Source organism: Capricornis sumatraensis, chromosome 11 (assembly GCF_032405125.1).
Source record: "Capricornis sumatraensis isolate serow.1 chromosome 11, serow.2, whole genome shotgun sequence".
NCBI classification, from domain to species: domain Eukaryota; kingdom Metazoa; phylum Chordata; class Mammalia; order Artiodactyla; family Bovidae; genus Capricornis; species Capricornis sumatraensis.
Genome location: NC_091079.1, coordinates 70,951,070 through 70,970,755, shown reverse-complemented (window position 1 = coordinate 70,970,755; position 19,686 = coordinate 70,951,070). Strand labels below are relative to the sequence as shown.

At 35.1% G+C, this 19,686-nt stretch overlaps 1 protein-coding gene across 3 annotated transcripts in view; it reads right to left on the bottom strand.

The window, feature by feature from the left end:
- The window catches only part of CSMD3 (CUB and Sushi multiple domains 3), a 1,381,373-nt gene that overhangs the window by 317,418 nt on the left and 1,044,269 nt on the right, over window positions 1–19,686 (bottom strand). For all 3 annotated transcript variants that reach the window (XM_068983804.1, XM_068983805.1, XM_068983806.1), the window contains 2 exons: window positions 19,219–19,375; window positions 3,486–3,677 (listed from right to left, as the gene is read on the bottom strand). In XM_068983804.1, coding sequence (XP_068839905.1) covers window positions 3,486–3,677; window positions 19,219–19,375 — 349 coding nt within the window. The remainder of the gene's footprint in view (window positions 1–3,485; window positions 3,678–19,218; window positions 19,376–19,686) is intronic.

Sequence of the window (19,686 nt, the reverse complement as noted above, 5' to 3'; positions counted from 1 at the left end):
AGGAACCAGAGATCAAATTGCCAACATTCACTGGATCATAAAAAAAGCAAGGGAATTCCAGAAAAACATCTATCTTTGTTTCACTGACTACACTAAAGCCTTTGACTGTGTGGATCATAACAAACTGTGGAAAGCTCTTAAAGAGGTGGGGATTCCAGACCATACTACTTGTTTCTAGAGAAACCTGTGTGCAGGTCAAGAAACAACAATTAGAACCCTGAATGGAACAAACTGTTGGTTCAAGATTGAGAAAGGAGTACAACAGGGCTGTCTGCTGTCCCCCTGTTTGTTTAACCTCTATGCTGAACACATCATGAGAAATGCCAAGCTGGATGAGTTACAAGCTGGAGTCAAGATAAGCAGGAAAAAAATCAACAACCTCAGATACGGGGATGATACCATTCTAATGGTAAGCTCCGGGAGAAGGTAAAGGACAGGGAAGCCTGGCATGCTGCAGTCCACGGGGTAGCAAAGAGTCAGACATGACTGAGCAACTGAATAACAACATTCTAATGGCAAGAAGCTAAGAGGAACTAAAGAACCTCTTGATGAGGGTGAAGGAGGACAGTGAAAGAGCTGGCTGAAAACTAAAGATTAACAAACTAAGATTATGGCATCCAGTCCCATTACTTCATGGCAGATAGAAGGGGAAAAGGTGAAAGTAGTGACAGATTTCATCTTCTTGGGCTCTAGAATCACTGCAGATGGTGACTGTAGTCATGAAATCAGAAGATGATTGCTTCTCAGCAGGAAAGCTATGACAAACCTAGACAGTGTGTTGAAAAGCAGAGACATTACTCTGTTGACAAAGATCTGTATAGTCAAGACTATGACCTTCCTATTAGTCACGTACGGTTGTGAGAGCTGAACTGTAAAGAAGGCAGAGCACCAAAGAATTGATGCCTTCAAACTGTGGTGCTGGAGAAGATTCCTGAAAGTCCCTTGGAGAGCAATGAGATCAAACCAGCCAATCTTAAGGGAAATCAACCCTGAATACTCATTGTAAGGACTCATGCTGAAGCTGAAGCTCCAGTATTTTGGTCATCTGATTCGAACAGCTGACTCATTGGAAAAGTCCCTGATGCTGGGAAAGATTGAGTGCAGTAGGTGAAGAGGGCATCAGAGGATGAGATGACTGTATGGCATCACTGATGCAATGAATATGAACTTGGGCAACATTTGGGAGATGGCGTGGGACAGAGAGGCCTGGCATGCTGCAGTCCATGGGGTCGCAAAGAGTTGGACATAACTGGGTGACTAAACAAAGACAACAATCTGCCAGATTAATTTTAAGCAACTCCAAGAACTGGAGGTTTGGGAATTGATTTTATATTGAATTTAAACATAACTCTTTCTCCATATTTCTTTGTTACAAATATTACTTGGCTATTTGATTTCAAATAAACCAGTGTGATATGCTGTAACATTGGAGTTCAAATTCTGTCAGAAGTCTTATGTTTACAGATAAAACTGAAGGTGCGAAGGTTAAATACCTCTAGCTATGGTGCCTAAAAATTATTTTTTGTTTACTTAATGTATTATCTACAGAAACATAATTACCTAGAAAAATCCATATAATTAAGAAAAAGCTTCTTATTTGCCCAAGGCAAAACTATAACCATAATAGATATTTAAGGTTAATAGGAATGGATAATTATGATTTTAGGCCAAGTGGTAAAGCTGTTAATTATTGACAGTAAAGAATACCATCTTAAATAGAATTTCATCTTCTATTGTCATGAAAATCATCAGCATGACACATTATGTGTCCAGCTGTTTTAAGCTTTTATTCCTGATCATCTGTCATTTAAAAAAAGTCACCCTTCTCATAAAGCTTGAGCAGTGGTATTACTAAATTTTGACTTGGCAGATTCATTAAGTGCATTGATTTGTCACAAAATAATTAAATCTTCTGATCCTAGATCAAATGTTCTTCTATTTGCATGAAGTTTTCCAAAAAATGAAAATGTCTTCAGCTCAATTCAACATATAAAGAAAATATATAGTTTTTAATGTATTAGTTTGTGATTTTAATTCTACAGACAACATAGCAAGTCAGTATTTTTAAGTTTATAGTTTTGTGCTATTGAAAGCCTTAATGATTTTCTGAATATATTTGATATTCACACCAAAGAATATAACTTCAGAGAGAATTAATCAGTGTACATTTTTCTCATAACCAATGCCAGCAGGTTGGTTGTTGGTCATATTCCAGAATCCTAAGCTTTGTCAATTTAAGTTGATTGTTATTTTAGGTTTATCCTCATAATCTATGCAAAATTCAGATGCATCTGAAAGGAAAGCAGTATAATTGCATTTTGGTTGGATAAAAGAATGTTTGCTTTCTGCTCATCAATGTTTTAACAAACCAACAGAAGTCTCATGTCATCGAAAACACTGCAATTAGTTGCAAGACCTCTAATAACTAGAATTTCATTTCTTTCCTATTTGAAGTCTATCAAGTTTTGTGAAAATTCCTGTGTTGACTATATCCATTAACAAACATTAAAATCTATCTCAAAATGTTCAGGTCTCCAAATTCATAAAATTGTATACATTAAATATGTGGAATTTTTTCAATATGAATTATATCTTAATAAATCTTTTTAAAAAATTAAGTCAATTTTATCCATATGAGCTTGACACAAAATGGATTTGGGCCACCACAACTGCCATTAAATAAGAATAATTAAAGAAACTTGTTTGTTCCCCTATTGAGGACTTTGTGTTTTGTTTAAATGTTTGTTTGTTTTTCATTTTGTTGTCCTAGTAATCCATCCAGTCTGGCACCTATACTGGGACCAAAAGAAAAAAAGCAGAGGTCTTTATCAACACTTTTCTATCCACCCTCTTTCTTACACATGCTCAGTTATTTGTTAATTGATTTATGGGATGGTATTAATAAAATTCTTCTCCAGCTATACAAAGGAGAGAAAATGATCATTCTGTAATTTCATGTAGGCAATATATCTTATATGACTAATTCTCACATACCTTTTATTATTGAAATTCATTTAATTATGTTATGATACATAAAATACGGAAAACAGATACACTTTCTTAGTTTTTGAAAAGGTATGTATATAGAGAAAGTCTTTGAAGTTATTGAGAATATTTAGTTTTTTTAATCTGCCTTTATACCAGCATAAGCATTAATTTTGTATATTAAAACAAATCTGGTCAATGAGATTCAGTAAATGTGAATGATTAAGAGTTTCAACATATTTTGTAGAGACTTAAATTTTATATCAAGATAGGATAAATATAATGACTTCATATGAACTATTTTTTGCCCGAAAAGAGAAGGTACTCATTGATTATGGAAAGAACCCTCTGACTTACCACAAATTTGAACAACGTATTCATTAACTTTTTGATTAAGGTATGAGTTGGGTGCGGACAAATAAAATAACTAGAAAAGGTACAGTATATTTTGATAACACTTCCATAGAAATATTGCATGAAAACCAAAAACAGTATCCTACCAATACAGGATGGCAGAGGATAGTCCCATGCCCTTCTCTCCCCTGTCATGCACTTGAGAAGGCTGCTTCCATGGAGAGTGTAGCCTGGATTGCATCCATAAATGATAGTGCTACCAGCAAAATGCCCTTGGTCGCTGATTTTGTATCCAAATTGTGGGATGCCAGGATCCTCACAATGTGAAAGTTCAAAACCTAAGAGAAGAATATAAATTTATTAAAGACAAAATTTAGCAGGAGGATTTAAAACAGCACAAATCATCCCTTTTACTGGTTTTAATATGATTACATACTTTTTCCTGTTTTATTACTTAAAATATTTAATTTTGATAGCATACAGCTTCCCTGGTGGTTCAGAGGTTAAAGTGTCTGCCTCCAATGCGGGAGACCTGGGTTCGATCCCTGGGTCAGGAAGACACCCTGGGGAAAGAAATGGCAACCCAATCCAGTATTCTTGCCTGGAGAATCCCATGGACAGAGGAGCCTGGTAGGCTACAGTCCATGGGGTCACAAAGAGTCGGACACGACTGAGCGACTTCACTTACTTACTTACTTACAGCCACCAGAGAGAGTTTTTTTTTCCTCAAAAAATTAAAATTTGTCGTATTATTCAAATTTAGCAATGATACCCCATGGTCTCTATGACTGTATCATAACGTGTTATAGTACTAACATTCTTGCCTGCTTCAACTGATTTGCAACTAATAGATTCTGACCAATGTAACTATTAGGATCAAATCACGAAAAGTTTAAAATTCATTTAAAATATGTGAAACCACAACTGTTCAGGTAACAAATACGTCCAATGCAAACATAACTTTAGATTGCTTTACTTTTATAGTCTTGGAAGAAAATGAAATAGACATATTTAAAATGACTAGCAAGAGTTAATATAACCCAGTAATCAGTCTGAAGAACTCTGAATTTTTATATTCTGCCTTCAGAATACACAAGTCTCAAAATTTCTCACAAGGAAAAAAAAAGTATTTCATAAAAATAAATACTTTTGATTTCTAACTGGAAGCTTGTGATTGAGAAGATATGTTTATATGAGTAGTGAGAGAATTCCAGAGAGATTAAGGTACCTCTGGAGGGGATCTGTGTTTACATCTTAAGGAAGAATGAGACCCAGGACTTTACAGAAATCTCTAGATTATAAAAACTGGAGACACAGGAGGTTAATCTGACTGTTGAAACCCTAAATTTACACTACTAAGGTTAGAATAAAAACAGAATTATTTCCATCCCATCTCCAAAGAGCAAAAGTTTTCCTTCCTCCTTTCAGGAGAAGAGAGAGAGAGAGATAACTCTCTCAAGCACAGCAAATCTATTTTTCTTATTCCCTGTCCTTGGTCATGTGGTAAGTTTTTCCATCTGATTTTCATTGTGTTACTACAGAGGTAAGGACTTGGTCAAAGGGATGCTGACATACTTACTACTATTATTATCATTATTATATTTAATTCATCAATTCTATCACTTAAATAAGAATTAATCTGTTTAGATCCAGTATACGTACTGTGCCTATTCAGAATAAAATTAATAAAGGTGAATATTAAAAATGAAACAGTCATAGCACAATTTGCTCCTAAGATCCTGAAAGAACTAGAAAAGGGTACTTCAGAAGGTAAATCAAATATGACACTAGTTACAAAAATCTAAATCTTCTAGCTATAGAATTCTTCTGTACTTAGTGTTTTATAAATTCTATAAATGTAAGTTAAATGATGGGCTCCCTTGTGACAAAATGGCAAAGAATTTGCCTGCCAGTGCGGGAGACACAGGTTTGATCCTTGAGTCAGGAAGATCTTCTGAATAAGAAAATGACAACCCACTTCAGTATCTTTGCCTGGTAAATCCCATGGACAGTGGAGCCTGGCAAGGCCACAGTCCACGGGGTCACAAAAGAGTCAGACTTGACTTTAGCCACTAAACAATAATAACAAGATAAATGATATAATGATATAATGTGACAAAGATAATTAACTGCTTGTTATTGTTCAGCCACTAAGTCATGTCCAACTCTCTGCGATCCCACAGAGATCCCACACTGGTGTGCAGTGTGCCAGTCTTCCTTGTCCGTCATTATTTCCCAACTAGATGTTAAATTATATCAGTTATAACTTCTGAGACTAGAGGATTACGATAAAATTCTAGATAGCTTCATGGATGAGGGAAATCTATGATTCCAAGACAAATAATATTGGAGAAGAGAATAACTTCTGTGCATCTTAAATCATATGATATTCAAAAAGAGATCTGTATGTTTTTTGTGGGCATAGATCCTTGACCAAATTAATCTAAATTTGAACTAGAAAGCAAAAAAGCATACTTTAGCTCACTGATGTCAAGTCATTAATTTGTAGTACTGACTTCCCAGAGTGTCAAAACAAGCATACAATTACCAGAAATGTACAGCTAAAAGTACCAAATTTATACTTTAATTTCTGTATGCTGAGGGCTACCTTAGCTCTTGGAGAACATAAGGAGCCTCCTCTTAGTCTCTTTGAAGGGCTCTTCATCTTTCCTTTCTCTGCCAACCAACAGAACTATTTCACATATCTTCATTAATTTACAATCATTTGTTTATTTTCTTTTTTTTCCTATAGATTGGGCTTATTTCACTTTTTTCTCTTTCCCCCAAAGCCTTCACAGCACAAAATCTGGCACATAACAGATGTGCAATAATGTTCATGAATGAATGCTGTTCTCAGGGCAGTTATCTCTAGGTGACATCTGAAAAATAAGCTAAAGTAATTTTGATGAAATTTATGATAGACTTAAAAAAAAACTGCAGGAAATTCCTGTATGGATTAATTTGTGACAACCTCATTTGGGTGGAAATATGTTAAAATAAGGCAAATGCAAACAGCTTCAAACAGAGTCATACAAGAGGTCAGAGGTTGCTGAGCAAGTCAGTCTTGCAATAACAGAAGTAGAAACAGTAGAAGTAGTAACAAAATTTTTAGGACATATTTTGTATGACTCTGTATAGTAAAGAGTACGTTTAAAATATCTCTGCTCAAAAGTATCAAGCCTGAATTCCTTCTACCAGACATAATATTCAGTTTATTATTCAAGATTCAGCCACTTTTGAGTTTTACCGTGTATCATTTATCAAAGTAAAAATGGAAATCAAGCTCTCTTTTTAAGGTTTATTACCAAATTCATCCTCCTTTAATTTGAATGTTCTGTAAATGTGGTTGGCAATTGCTGGTGATGAGGTATAATGGAGACACTCTTTGCAAATTAAGATAATTTATAATACTTTGCATTGTAGATGAAAATGCACATGGACAATAGTATGTAAGCTACAAAGCACAACACAATTTAGTCCAATTTGGTGGAATTATTGTTGCTTATTCATAAATATTCAGAAGTGCCTTATCTTTATGGAAACATTCTGCTGCCAGTCTTTTCACTGAAAAGCTCAAATACATGAAAATGACAATTAAATAAAGATGTGTATGAAAAACCATATACTATAAATATTCACCATTCCTTGTGTAATTTGATACTGTGATGAAATTAAAACTCCTGGAGCAAAAATCAACTGGAGATTCTCATTTATCTAAATCTTTTTGACTTTCTGAATAACTTAAACTGAGTTCTAATTTCCTTCCTGCCATCATAAAGCAGAAATCTTCTTTAAAGATTCCTAACATTTGAAAATTACTATTTGATATCTATAAGAGAAGAGAAAGATATAAAAACTTCATCATCTGGTTCTATTGATAGTTGCTTCAGATTAATAGTAATATTAGTTCAGATTACTTTTCAGATTAATATTTATACTAATTGATTCATATTCACATTAATATTGTTATTCATAAATAATGCTCAGTTCAGTTCAGTTGCTCAGTCATGTCTAACTCTCTGCGACCCCGTGGACTGCAGCATGTCAGGCTTCCCTGTCCATCACCAATTCCCGGAGCTTACTTACTCAAACTCATGTCCATTGCATTAGTGATACCACCTAACCAAATCATACTCTGTCATCCCCTTCTCCTCCCACCTTCAATCTTTCCCAGAATCAGGGTCTTTTCAAATAAGTCGGTTCTTTGCATCAGGTGGCCAAAGTATTGTAGTTTCAGCTTCAGCATCAGTCCTTCCAATGAATATTCAGGACTGATTTCCTTTAGGATTGATTGGTTTGATCTCCTTGCAGTCCAAGGGACTCTCAAGAGCCTTCTCTTACACCACAGTTCAAAAGTATAAATTCTTCAGTGCTCAGCTTTCTTTATAGTCCAACTCTCACATCTATACACAACTACTAGAAAAATCATAGCTTTGACTAGACGGACTTTTGTTGGTAAAGTAATGTCTCTGCTTTTTAACATGCTGTCTAGGTTGTTCATAGCTTTTTTTTTTCAAGGAGCAAGTGTCTTTTAATTTCATGGCTGCAGTCTCGATCTGCAGTGATTTTGGAGCCCCCCAAAATAAAGTCTGTCACTGTTTCCACTGTTTCCCCAACTATTTGCCATGAAGTAATGGGACCAGATGTCATGATCTCAGTCTAATGCTAAGTAACTTAAAACTCCATTTATGTTTGGTTCTAATTCCTTTCTAGTCTTCCTCTACTGAGAACTACCAACTATTCTGAATTAGTATATTATTTTTACATATAATTTACATGTTTTCGTTGTTGTTTAGTCTCCAAGTCATGTCTAACTCTTTGTGACCCCATGGATTGTAGTCTGCCAGGCTCCTCAGTCCATGGGGTTTCCCAGGCAGACATACTGGACTGGATTGTCACTGCCTTCATCTCCTGCATTGGCAGGTGGATTCTTAACCACTGAGCCATCAGGAAAGTCCAATTTATATTTTAAAACATCTATATTTCAATGAACAATATATAGTATGGTTTGTAAGCATTTACACATTTTATAAATTATATAATTAAGATAACATTCTTTCGAGGCTTTATTTTTTTTGTGTGCAGCATTGTGTTTCTACTGTTACATTTACACACACATACACTTACACATATAGTTTACTCATTTTAACTACCAGTGATATTCCATTGGATGTATACCCTAAAATTGATTTACTTATTCTCCAGCTGGTGGGTATTTGTATTGTTATATTGCTTACATTATTCACTGTTATAAAAATGCTACACTTCCATGTCCTCATTTGCACATATGCAAGTGTTTCTATGGGTTATGTATCATGCAGGGATTCAAAGATCAATTTGAATCAGTTCTAATGAGGTGGATAAAACTGGAGCCTATTATACAGAGTGAAGTAAGCCAGAAAGAAAAACACCAATACAGTATACTAACGCATATATATGGAATTTAGAAAGATGATAACAATAACCCTATATACGAGACAGCAAAAGAGACACAGATGTATAGAACAGTCTTTTGGACTCTGTGGGTGAAGATGAGGATGTGATGATTTGAGAAATTATCATTGAAACATGTATATTATCATATGTGAAACAGATCGCCAGTCCAGGTTCAATGCATGAAACAGGGTGCTCAGGGCTGGTGCACTGGGATAACCCAGAGGGATGGGATGGGGAGGGAGGTGGGAGGCGGGTTCAGGATGGGGAACACATGTTCACCCATGGCTGATTTATGTCAATGCATGGCAAAACCACTACAATATTATAAAGTAATTAAAATAAATAAATAAATAAATAACAAAGATAATTTTCTCAAGAATAAATCAAAATCTGTTAATTGGTCTTGACTTAATGAAAGAAAATAGTTCAATCTCTGCCTCAGTATAATTTCTGCTCAACTTATTTATGAATATTGTGTATTCACATAGGTTGATGTTCTATCTGGTTAGTAAAATAGTAATAATAATTGTGTGCATGCTAAGTCATGTCTGACTCTTTACTACCCCATGGAGCCTGGCAGGCTCCTCTGCTCCTGGAATTCTTCAGGAAAGAATACTGGAGTAGGTTGCCATGTCCACTCTCCAGGGGATCTTCCCGACCCAGGGATCAAACCAACATCTCTTATGTCTCCTGCATTGGCAGGTGGATTCTATGCCACTAGTGGCACCTGGGAAGCCCTTGAAAAAATAAGTGATATTATTAAATATACTAGTTTGTGTCTTCATACATTTGTATATCATTCTGGGATAGTGGGATCATACATTTGTGCACCATTTTTAAATTTGTACGTCACACATTTGTATATCAGTCAGGGATATAGTGGGATTTAGCTTTGCCTGAATGTTAAATTTTACCATCAGCCATTTAGTTTATGGATAATTGGTACAGGTGGCTCAGAGGGTAAAGTGTCTGCCTACAATGCGGGAGACCCGGGTTTGATCCCTGGGTCAGGAAGATCCCCTGGAGAAGGAAATGGCAACCCACTCCAGAATTCTTGCCTGGAAAATCCCATGGACAGAGAAGTCTGGTTAGGCTATAGTCCATGGGGTCGCAAAGAGTCAGACATGACTGAGCGACTTCACTTTCACTTTCAGTCACGTCTAAAAATGAATTTTACTAGATATCACCAAATATCTCCTATGTGACTATACCAATTTATCCCAAAGTTTATGAATTTCCAGTTCTTCCAATTATTATAAACATTTACTATCATACTGCTTTTTGATTTTGACGAATTTTAGGAGTGTGCAATAGAAAAGTATTTTGACTTTAATTTTCATTTCTTAATTTCTATCAAGCACTTTTTGTCTTTGATTATTATTGTACTGGAATATCCTCTACTGTGAATTTGTTTTTTTTTTTTTTTTGCCCATATGTTTTTCTGGGCTATTTTTAAATTGATTTGTAGGATTTCTTTCTATGGAGTATATGTTTTTCTGTGCTGTGTTGTACTTATTTGCCCAGTCGCCTCCAAGTTTTTGCAGCCCTATGGACTGTAGCTGTCAGGCTTCTCTATCCGTGCAGATTCTCCAGGCATGAATACTGAGGTGGGTCACCATGCCCTCCTTCAGGGGATCTTCCCAACCCAGAGATAGAACTCAGGTCTCCCACACTGCAGGCAGATTCTTCACCATCTGAGCCACCGGGTTTTTCTACTATATTGTAAATATCTCCTTCTAATTATATATCATTTAAAAATCTTGCTAGCAAAGGTCCGTCTAGTCAAAGCTATGGTTTTTCCAGTAGTCATGTATGGATGTGAGAGTTGGACTTATAAAGAAAGCTGAGCACCAAAGAATTGATGCTTATGAACTGCGGTATTAGAGAAGATTCTAGAGAGTCCCTTGGACAGCAAGGAGATCCAACCAGTCAATCCTAAAGGAATTCAGTCCTGAATATTCATGGAAGGACTGATGCTGAAGCTGAAACTCCAATACTTTGACCACCTGATGAGAACTGACTCATTTGAAAAGACCCTGATGCTGGGAATGAATGAAGGCGGGAGGAAAAGGGGACAACAGAGGATGAGATGGTAGGATGGCATCACTGACTCAATGGACATGAGCTTGAGTAAGCTCCGGGAGTTGGTGATGGAGAGGGAAGCCAGATGTGCTGCAGTCCATGGGGTTGCGAAGAGTCAGACATGACTGAGCGACTGAACTGAAAAAATCTTGTTTATGGTATATTTAGCTAAAGAGATTTGTAAAAAACATAATAAGGACTGGGACTTATTTACTGGTCTTCAGTAAAACAGAAGGCATTTGATATTTTCAGTTGCTAAAATTCAGTACAAGAAATTAGAGGGGAAAATACAAAGAAATGCAGAGAGTGTGAAGGTCAAGGATCACTGCTGGCTTTCAGAAATCCAGCAATTCAGGGAAGCTGCCACCACATACAAGCACCTGCCAGCGCCACACTCTTGCCTACATATTTTGGTGAAAAATAATGGCTTCTTTATCCATCCTGTCTTTCAGCTCTCACCGGATTACCTTTAGTTCGTGGAATCCAAGCAGAGGTTTTAGCTGGCAAGGGCAGGAGATATGTAGTTGCCAGATTTTTAGACTCTACACTTAAAAGAAGTGCATAGAAGGGCATGGATGCTACTGAGTATTGACAGATTTCTGCTTGTCTATCTTCTTTGAGAAATCTTTCTTCACATTAAAGACATAGCTACTGTAGGTCACATTTTTTTCTAAGCATTGTAAAGTTTTGACACTCACATATGTCTTCAATCTGCCAGAAGTTAACTTTAAAAAGGTGTATGTTAGTAGGTCATTAGATATTTAAGCTCAAGATTTACAAAACTTTTGGGATGTGAAGGTTATAAAAATGGCTTGTTATTCTAACATGAAGAAATTATAAACAATATTGTATATATAAATGACAGGTAATCAAGAAATATTTCTTTAGCATTTTAGTTAGAATACCTTGTTCTATATAATGCAGCCTTAGTCAATACTTCATTTATCACCTCATTAATTTTCAATATTTAAAGAGTAACAGAAGTGCTAAATGTACCTGTTAAATTTATAGGATATAGATTCAAATAGACTAACTTTGTTGCTTCCTTATAATTCATTTATTTTCTACTTGTATTTGCATTAAATAAATTATGAGTAGAGTTAGCATTAATAGGATATCTGATTATTTTTCATTGTTAACATTGCCAAAACTTTATTGGCAACTAAAGAGTTTAAATAGGGTAATTTATATTTATAAAGCTAGTATACAAGACATGCTATCACAAGTTGGCTACTGCTCATCTTTAATTTGAATACAGAATTTGAAATGGACATGTTCCATGTGGATTACCAAATTATTTCAAGCAACAAAACTCAAGAGCTAAGAACATATAAATATATCTGAACAATATCCTTGGGATAATGGACATTTCTCAAATGGGATTTTTAGAAAATTAAATGTGCAGAGGTGACAATAAGAAGGCATCTGAGCCCAGAGGTAATGTCTAACAAATGGGTATCATAAGCATTTGCCAGATCAGCTTTTGAGAAGACAATGCTATAATCAATCAAAAAGGTGTACTTTCATTTTTCAATGGATGGTTGGTTAAAATACCCAGTTCCTTTCTATTGAATGAAAGTGGGATAACTATAAATGAATACAGCTAGTAGAATCTTCAATGAATAATATTTTGAAGACATAAAGTTTAAAGATGTCATGAACAATAGGCCTAAATCATTCTTTGATAGTGAATTTGGCCAATAACAAATTATTCAGATTCTTAAGTATAAAAGGACAGAAATTTATTTAGGAGGAATCACATTAACATTTTAAAAAATTATTATATTTTTTACATGTAGTTCAACAACAAAAATGTAAATTCATGGAATTTTAAATATAAAATATCCAAAACTTATATGGAGATAATACAGTATAGTGATTACGTTTGGGAGTTCTATAGGCAGAGCTCCTCAACTAAATTTCCATATCTGCATTTATGAGGTATGTCACCTTGGGCAAGTAACAACTTTTCTGTGCTTTGTTTTTCCTCCTCTTCTCACTGGGGATAATAGTACTTCCCTCATAGTTACATCTGTATCTGCTGCTGCTGCTAAGTCGCTTCAGTCTTGTCTGACTCTGTGCAACCCCATATATGGCAGCCCACCAGGCTCCCCTGTCTAGTTGATAGTAAATAACTGTTAGCTATTATTTTTCACTGATATTTAATGCTTAAATAATGTTAAATATCTCTGTGTGCCTTTTAAATAAAATCTAAGTCCCATACTATAGACCACCTCACCCTTGTGTAGCTTCAATCTTTACCTCTCATTTTGTATAATTCTCCTTTCTTTTCTTTTGCTAATACAAGGTGTTTTATTTTTATATTTAATTTTATTGAAAAAATCTATATATATTTTATAATCATTCTATTTAATTACATTGAATACATATAATAGGTTTTAAAGTTTCTGATTTAATATAAAATTTCTAAAAGAAGAATAATCCACCTTGATGTTTCTAAATTTATGGAAAAAACACATTTATAAAAATTTTCTTCACAAAATTTCACAAGGGCACTTAAAACCTAGGAAGATAATGGTTAAGGCATGGAATTTAGAAAAATGACTAATCTAAAAATGTCAAATTAGCCAGTTAACTTTTTCACAAAGTGATTGCTTTTGCATTACTAGTGTTTTACTCTTTTTTAAAAAAAATTAAATTTATTTAAGTGGAGGCTAATTACTTTACAATATTGTATTGGTTTTGCCATAATCAACATGAATCTGCCATGGGTGTACACATGTTCCCAATCGTTTACCCCCCTCCAACCTCCCTCCCCATACCATTCCTCTGGGTCATCCCAGTGCACCAGCCCCAAGCTTTCTTATGCACCTCTAGCCAAATAACTCAAGCTGAAGTCTTCTCTTAGGCCTTTGTATCTCCTGATCTATCTGCCTACAATCTGCTACTCTCAGATCTCTTAATATAATTCAGATATCAAATCAGGTGATACCTCCTGAGACACAGTTCTTGAATAAACTGGATATAGTAGACTCATCTTCCATATTATGTATCCTATCACCCTATTGCAAATTATTTCTACATGCAGTTCTTTTATCTTTTGTTAACATTTTTGTTTTCTGCCTTGTCTCACTAAAACATTGACTCCATGTGAGCAGGAACTTTGTCTTTAGTGTTCTCTTCATCCCCAGAGCATAAACAGTTCCAATTGAGAAAGACAAAATTTAAACCTATGATTCAACGAATAACTTCTATGTTGATAAGTTAATTCCAATAGAGGAATAAAAGAGAAGACAAGATTTATAGACCAAAAAAGGAGCAACATTTCTACAGCTCAGCCTTCAGAGAGAAATACAGTGAAAGACATCAGATTAAGGAATACATTCTTGAATGTGTATTGAGGGGCTGAGGGGATCTGGCTAGAGTAACCTATTAAGTTCTGCCCACTCCTATTATTGAATTATCCAGATCAGAGTGATGTATTATGGAGGATATATTATTGAGATCCTAATTTCTGATCTGCTCTCCTAACTTTAGAACAAGGCAATGGTAATTTTCTCTCACTGTACTTCCCTACATTGTCCAGGAAAACACAACTACAGATTTAATTAATTTGTGTTGTATAAAGCACCTGAAAATATGTCTCATCTAGAACTTTGGTTGGAATAAATTTCAGATTTCTCGAGGGCAAGCGTAATTATTAGCCATTTTTGAAACGAATGGAAGAGTGGTTTAACTCAAGGAGGGAGTTAATTCTGAGAGGCTGGAGGGATGGAAGAGCAATTGGATTCCCTAATGTTAGTCATTAGGGAATGTTGACTTCCCTGGTGGCTCAGACGGTAAAGCGTCTGTCTATAATGCAGGAGACCCGGGTTCAATCTCTGTTGGGAAGATCCCCTGGAGAAGGAAATGGCAATCCACTCCAGGACTATTGCCTGGAAAATCCCATGGACAGAAGAGCCTGGTAGGCTATAGCCCATGGGGTCGCAAAGAGTCGGACATGACTGAGCGACTTCAATTTCACTTAATGTTAGTCAAGGTCTGACCAAGTTTGTCACAGATGTTTATATCCAACCCATGTGGCCATCCGTGCTTCATTTCTCTAAATCAAACTACAGTTGACTAAGAAACTAATTTTGGAGAAGAAGGATATCTGTACAAAAAACTAAATAAGATTATTCTTCACAACTCTGAAGGATGAAGACTGAAGAGATTTAATTTGCTTCAGAAAAGTAAAGGAATGGGACATTTTCTTCCTTCAAATGTGGTGTAGCATTTTCATACCAGGTATGTTATAATTTATTTATTGGTGAAGGAATGACAGAGAAGCTCATGGTCTTCTTAGTAGAGTATAACTAAAACTGTTGATAATGGGTGAACCAAATGCTTTTCCTTTCTAGGTACTCAAGGGTCTCTGTACTTTCCTGATACCACTAATCATAGAGGCATCTATTAATACAATATCTTTTAACATTTTTTTTGGAATATCTGTTACAGCTGTGCATCGTAGGAGACACTGTACACTGTCTTCTCAGTCTATCTTTTCTTCTCCCTCATGAATAAAATCTTGATTTTGCTTCCAGCAATAACTGAAGCATATCAGGCAGTAGTATATCATGATAGTCAAATAATAATCCAATACTTTAGTCTGACAAATACTTCATTTTTCCAGCTTCCCTTGCTGGGAAATTTATCCATATAGTCCTATTTTGGACAAAGAAGGATAACAGAATGTCTGACACAAGTTTTGCATTCCTGATGAAAGGGACATATATGGTAAACAGTACCTCCTTCTTTTTTGCCTTGAATATGCCCAGTGTTAAAGTAGCCATCTTGCGACCATGTCACAACAATCATGAGAACAAAAAGTGAACATAGTAGGAACGCCATAACAAAAAAGGAGCATGGCCCCTTGTAACCTAGGTTTAGCAACTGAATCAGGACCGGCTTACCTTTTTTCTCTTCACAGGTCTTATATAATTAACATAAAGCCTGGCTGTTTAAGCCATGTTTAAATTTACTATTGCTGCTGCTGTTTATTTGCTAAGTTGTGTCCGACTCTTGGCGGCTCCATGGACTATAGCCCGCCAGGTTCCTCCATGGGATTTCCCAGACAAGAACACTTCAGTGGGTTGCCATTTTCTTTTCTAGGGGATTTTCCCAACACAGGGATCAAACCTCCATCTCTTGCTTGGCAGGCATACTCTTTACCACTGAGCTCTCTGGGAAGGCCCTAGGTTTACCTTGAAGCCAAAAGCAGCATCTCAACTGTTTCTACTAGTCCATTAGCTATTCCCAGTGATTATATAATGAATGCACCAATAAGACAGTTGAAATAAAATATAACTTAAAGGCTTGTTCTAAAATATCTCTTCATTTTAATCTCAGGAAAATGCAATTCTATCTATGACTATCATTACATAGAGCAGGTGTCATTAATAAGGATGGTCATAAAAAGCCTGCTTATGCTAAACTTAGAATTGTGAGAAGCTAGGCAAGTGGGATTAATCTGAATTAAGCTATTTACTCTATTTGCCTTGAATGTGCTTATTTAGCATGCTCTTTCTAATCTCTGTGTCTTTCTTTATCCTGTTCTCTTTGCCTGGAATTCAGTCCACCATTTCTTTCTGTGATCCACCAACACAATCTTTAATACTACCTCATTCATGAATCCTAACCTGATCTGCCCTAGCCAAATTTCCTCTCTCCTGCCTCTAAATCCTCTGAATATGAATACTAGAACTCCTCTGCACCTCATAGTGTTCTCTCATATTCCAGAAACAAAGGTGGAATAATTTTAAGGGGAACATACCACAGAATGGCAGAGGTGGGATTAAAAATAACTGGATACAGGGATCCAAACACAAAACATGTTCTTTTCCATTTTCCCCCATGTCTGCACACCTTAGCAAATTCTCTCATGTTCAGAAATTAATTACTCCATCTAAGAATTTAAGGAATATAAAATATGTGGCCTAGTAGAATCTTCTATATCACAAAAAATATTTTATAAAATCAGTATTCAGAGTACATGTTAATTTACCAATATACGTGAAAACTTGTAATTGATCTAAAACTGACTAAAGGCATTATGAAGTGAAATGGCCTCATGAAGAATTATGCATAATATGCTTGCAAGAAAACCCAAACAAACAAAAAACATAACCACAATACCATGTGATAAGAGCTAAATAGCTGTGGATACAGACTACTGCAAAAGAAGTGTTAAAAAGTAGACTAACTGTGGCTGAAGGAGTCAGGGTAAGCCTAGTAGGGAAATGTTTGAAATGGTCTTGAAGTTGAACAGTTCAATTGATGCCACAGGTAGATGGGGCATACCGAAAGAAAAAAGAAGCCTGGGTACAAGAGTCTAAGGCTGGAAACCAAAGTATACTTGGAGAATGAGAAGCAACTTCCTTCAAAGATAGGACCTGTATGGTTAACTATTAAGATCATTGCAGATATGTGCTGATAGAAAGGCTGCCATTGTAAAACTCAGAAGTGACACTTAGGAACAAATACAGTTAATAGCTGATGTGCCACTACTTCCAGGGCCTTCCTCAACAAAGGAGCTCAGCACATAGCCATTGAATCAGAAAATCTTAGAAGCATTTACTGACCTGGTGATATTCAGGGACACCTTTGAAGTAGACTATAAACATTTAATTCCAGATTTGAGACTGAAACATTTTAGTTTCAGTTTTGAGACTGGAAAAATATTTATAGATGTATGTCTGCCCTTTTTTTAAAAAAATAATTGCTTTTATACTCTTTCCCCAATTCTACAGCCTTCTATCTTCATAATGATGCATATCCTATAATGAACAGCCAGAATCATTAAGGAAAAAAAATGACTTCAAGTCTTTTCTTTTCAAGCATTTCTTTTTTTTTCCTTTGATAAGCACAAACAGTAGTTCACAGCAATGACAAAGAAGTCAATGATTTTACTCATTCCAGACTCCTGAGCATCCTATAAAATTTCAAATTCAGGTATGGCTACAAAGTCCAGTATCTTTGCATCAATAATCTCACATTACATAGAATTTAAATACTAGAAAAGGAAATTTAGGTTTCTTTTTTAACCACATTGACATTTTAGACAAAGAAAAATATAAAATGATGCAGAACAAAGAAAGACCATTATGTAAACACACAGCCACGAGTTGAAAAATGTCACCAGCCCTGTCAGAGGGAAAAAAAAAAAAAAAAGGAAAGAGGAAAGCAGATTAAGAAACATTGGCTCTTCTGAGCACATGGCAGCGATTATATTTGAGCAATAAGCCACAGCACTGTTACTTTTAGTCCATCACACAGCAATATCTGTAAACACAATTTGCTTGGATTTTCATTTGTCTTTGGGAGCACTTCACAGGAAATCACAGTATATACAACAGTTCTCAGGGTTTAAAAATATGTATTGAACATCACTTTGTTAATTTAACTTGTGTTAATGATGTAACAATTCTAGCACAGTTTAGGAAAAAAAAACTTGAAATAAACAAGGAGAAAGAATCGTATCTCAGTATTATGTCTCTTGACTATATTTCCACAAACAATAATTTGATTCCAATTACCTTTTGAATCCCATGTGAATATCTTTGATGCTGTAACCTTTTCAATTTTGCAATTTCTGTAAGAATTTTCATTCACCTGACTTCTCGAGAAAATTTATAGAACTCATTTGATTTTTTCAAGTATTCTAACAGTAAAGAATATAATTTAACTCTCATTGATGTAATTAGTCTACATCTTATTATGATACCAGTAAAATAAATTTATTTTGTTCATATAATAATTGATGTAACCCACTTATGGTTTTCAGTGATTCTCAGTCTATGAGCTTCTACCTGTTTAAGTGTCAGAAAGCTGATTTGAGTGTAACACAATAGTTCTATATAAATATATTTTTAACAAGACAATTTAACAAAAAAGCAAAGCAAACTAAAATCTTAGCTATTCTCAGTGTAAAATCATCTGACACCATCCAGTTATCATTAAAGGCTGACTAACTATAACTAACACACATGTATTGCATATGTTTTGCAGTGACAGGTAGGAACTCAAGCCCTGGGTTCCCATTCATTAAAAAGTTGAATTGTACTTCTTAAATATTTCATGGGGAGAATACTGTTATTTTAAAGTATACAAATAAATAAGTTCAAAGTCACATATTACTTAAACTTTCTGAACCTATTGTTTCAACCATAAAATAGCGATAACTAGAATACCTATAATTTTTGAAGTTGTTAGGGTCAAATTAAATTATATACATGGAAGGGAGTTGTAAACTCCAAATTGATAATCAAATGTTGAATATTACTTCATGTGGTGTATTGCAATTACTAGTAAGTATTTAGCATCAGTGTTTGGCCATTTTTTTTTTTCTCCCAAAATACTTACTGGTATAGACAAGTTGAAAGCCTTCATCTGTCCCTTCAGAATCAGAATTAAATTCTAGCCAGAGCTGGTTTGAAGTACTACTAAGCGTCAGTCCTCGCATAGACGCACCAGTAAAAGCACCTAGGAGATGAGTTGTTTTATCTTTTCCATCATAAATCTGCAAGATATATTTACAATTAAAACGAAAATGTGTAAATAATAAACAATTCTGAGCATGCATTTATATTTATGAAGAAAATGAGCGATTACACTCCCCAAATCAAGTCATTACATGTTTTCCAAGAAAAACCGCATATATCATTAACTGACTTTACAAATGTCACAGTAAGAGAGTTAAGACTCCACATGGAAAATTTTACTATTTCAAGCTCAGTAGACACTAAGTAACACTCAAACTTATGTTATAAAGTTTTTGCTCTTATTTTTAAAAAAAATGCTTCTTTATGGCAGACAATTTAAAATTGAGCA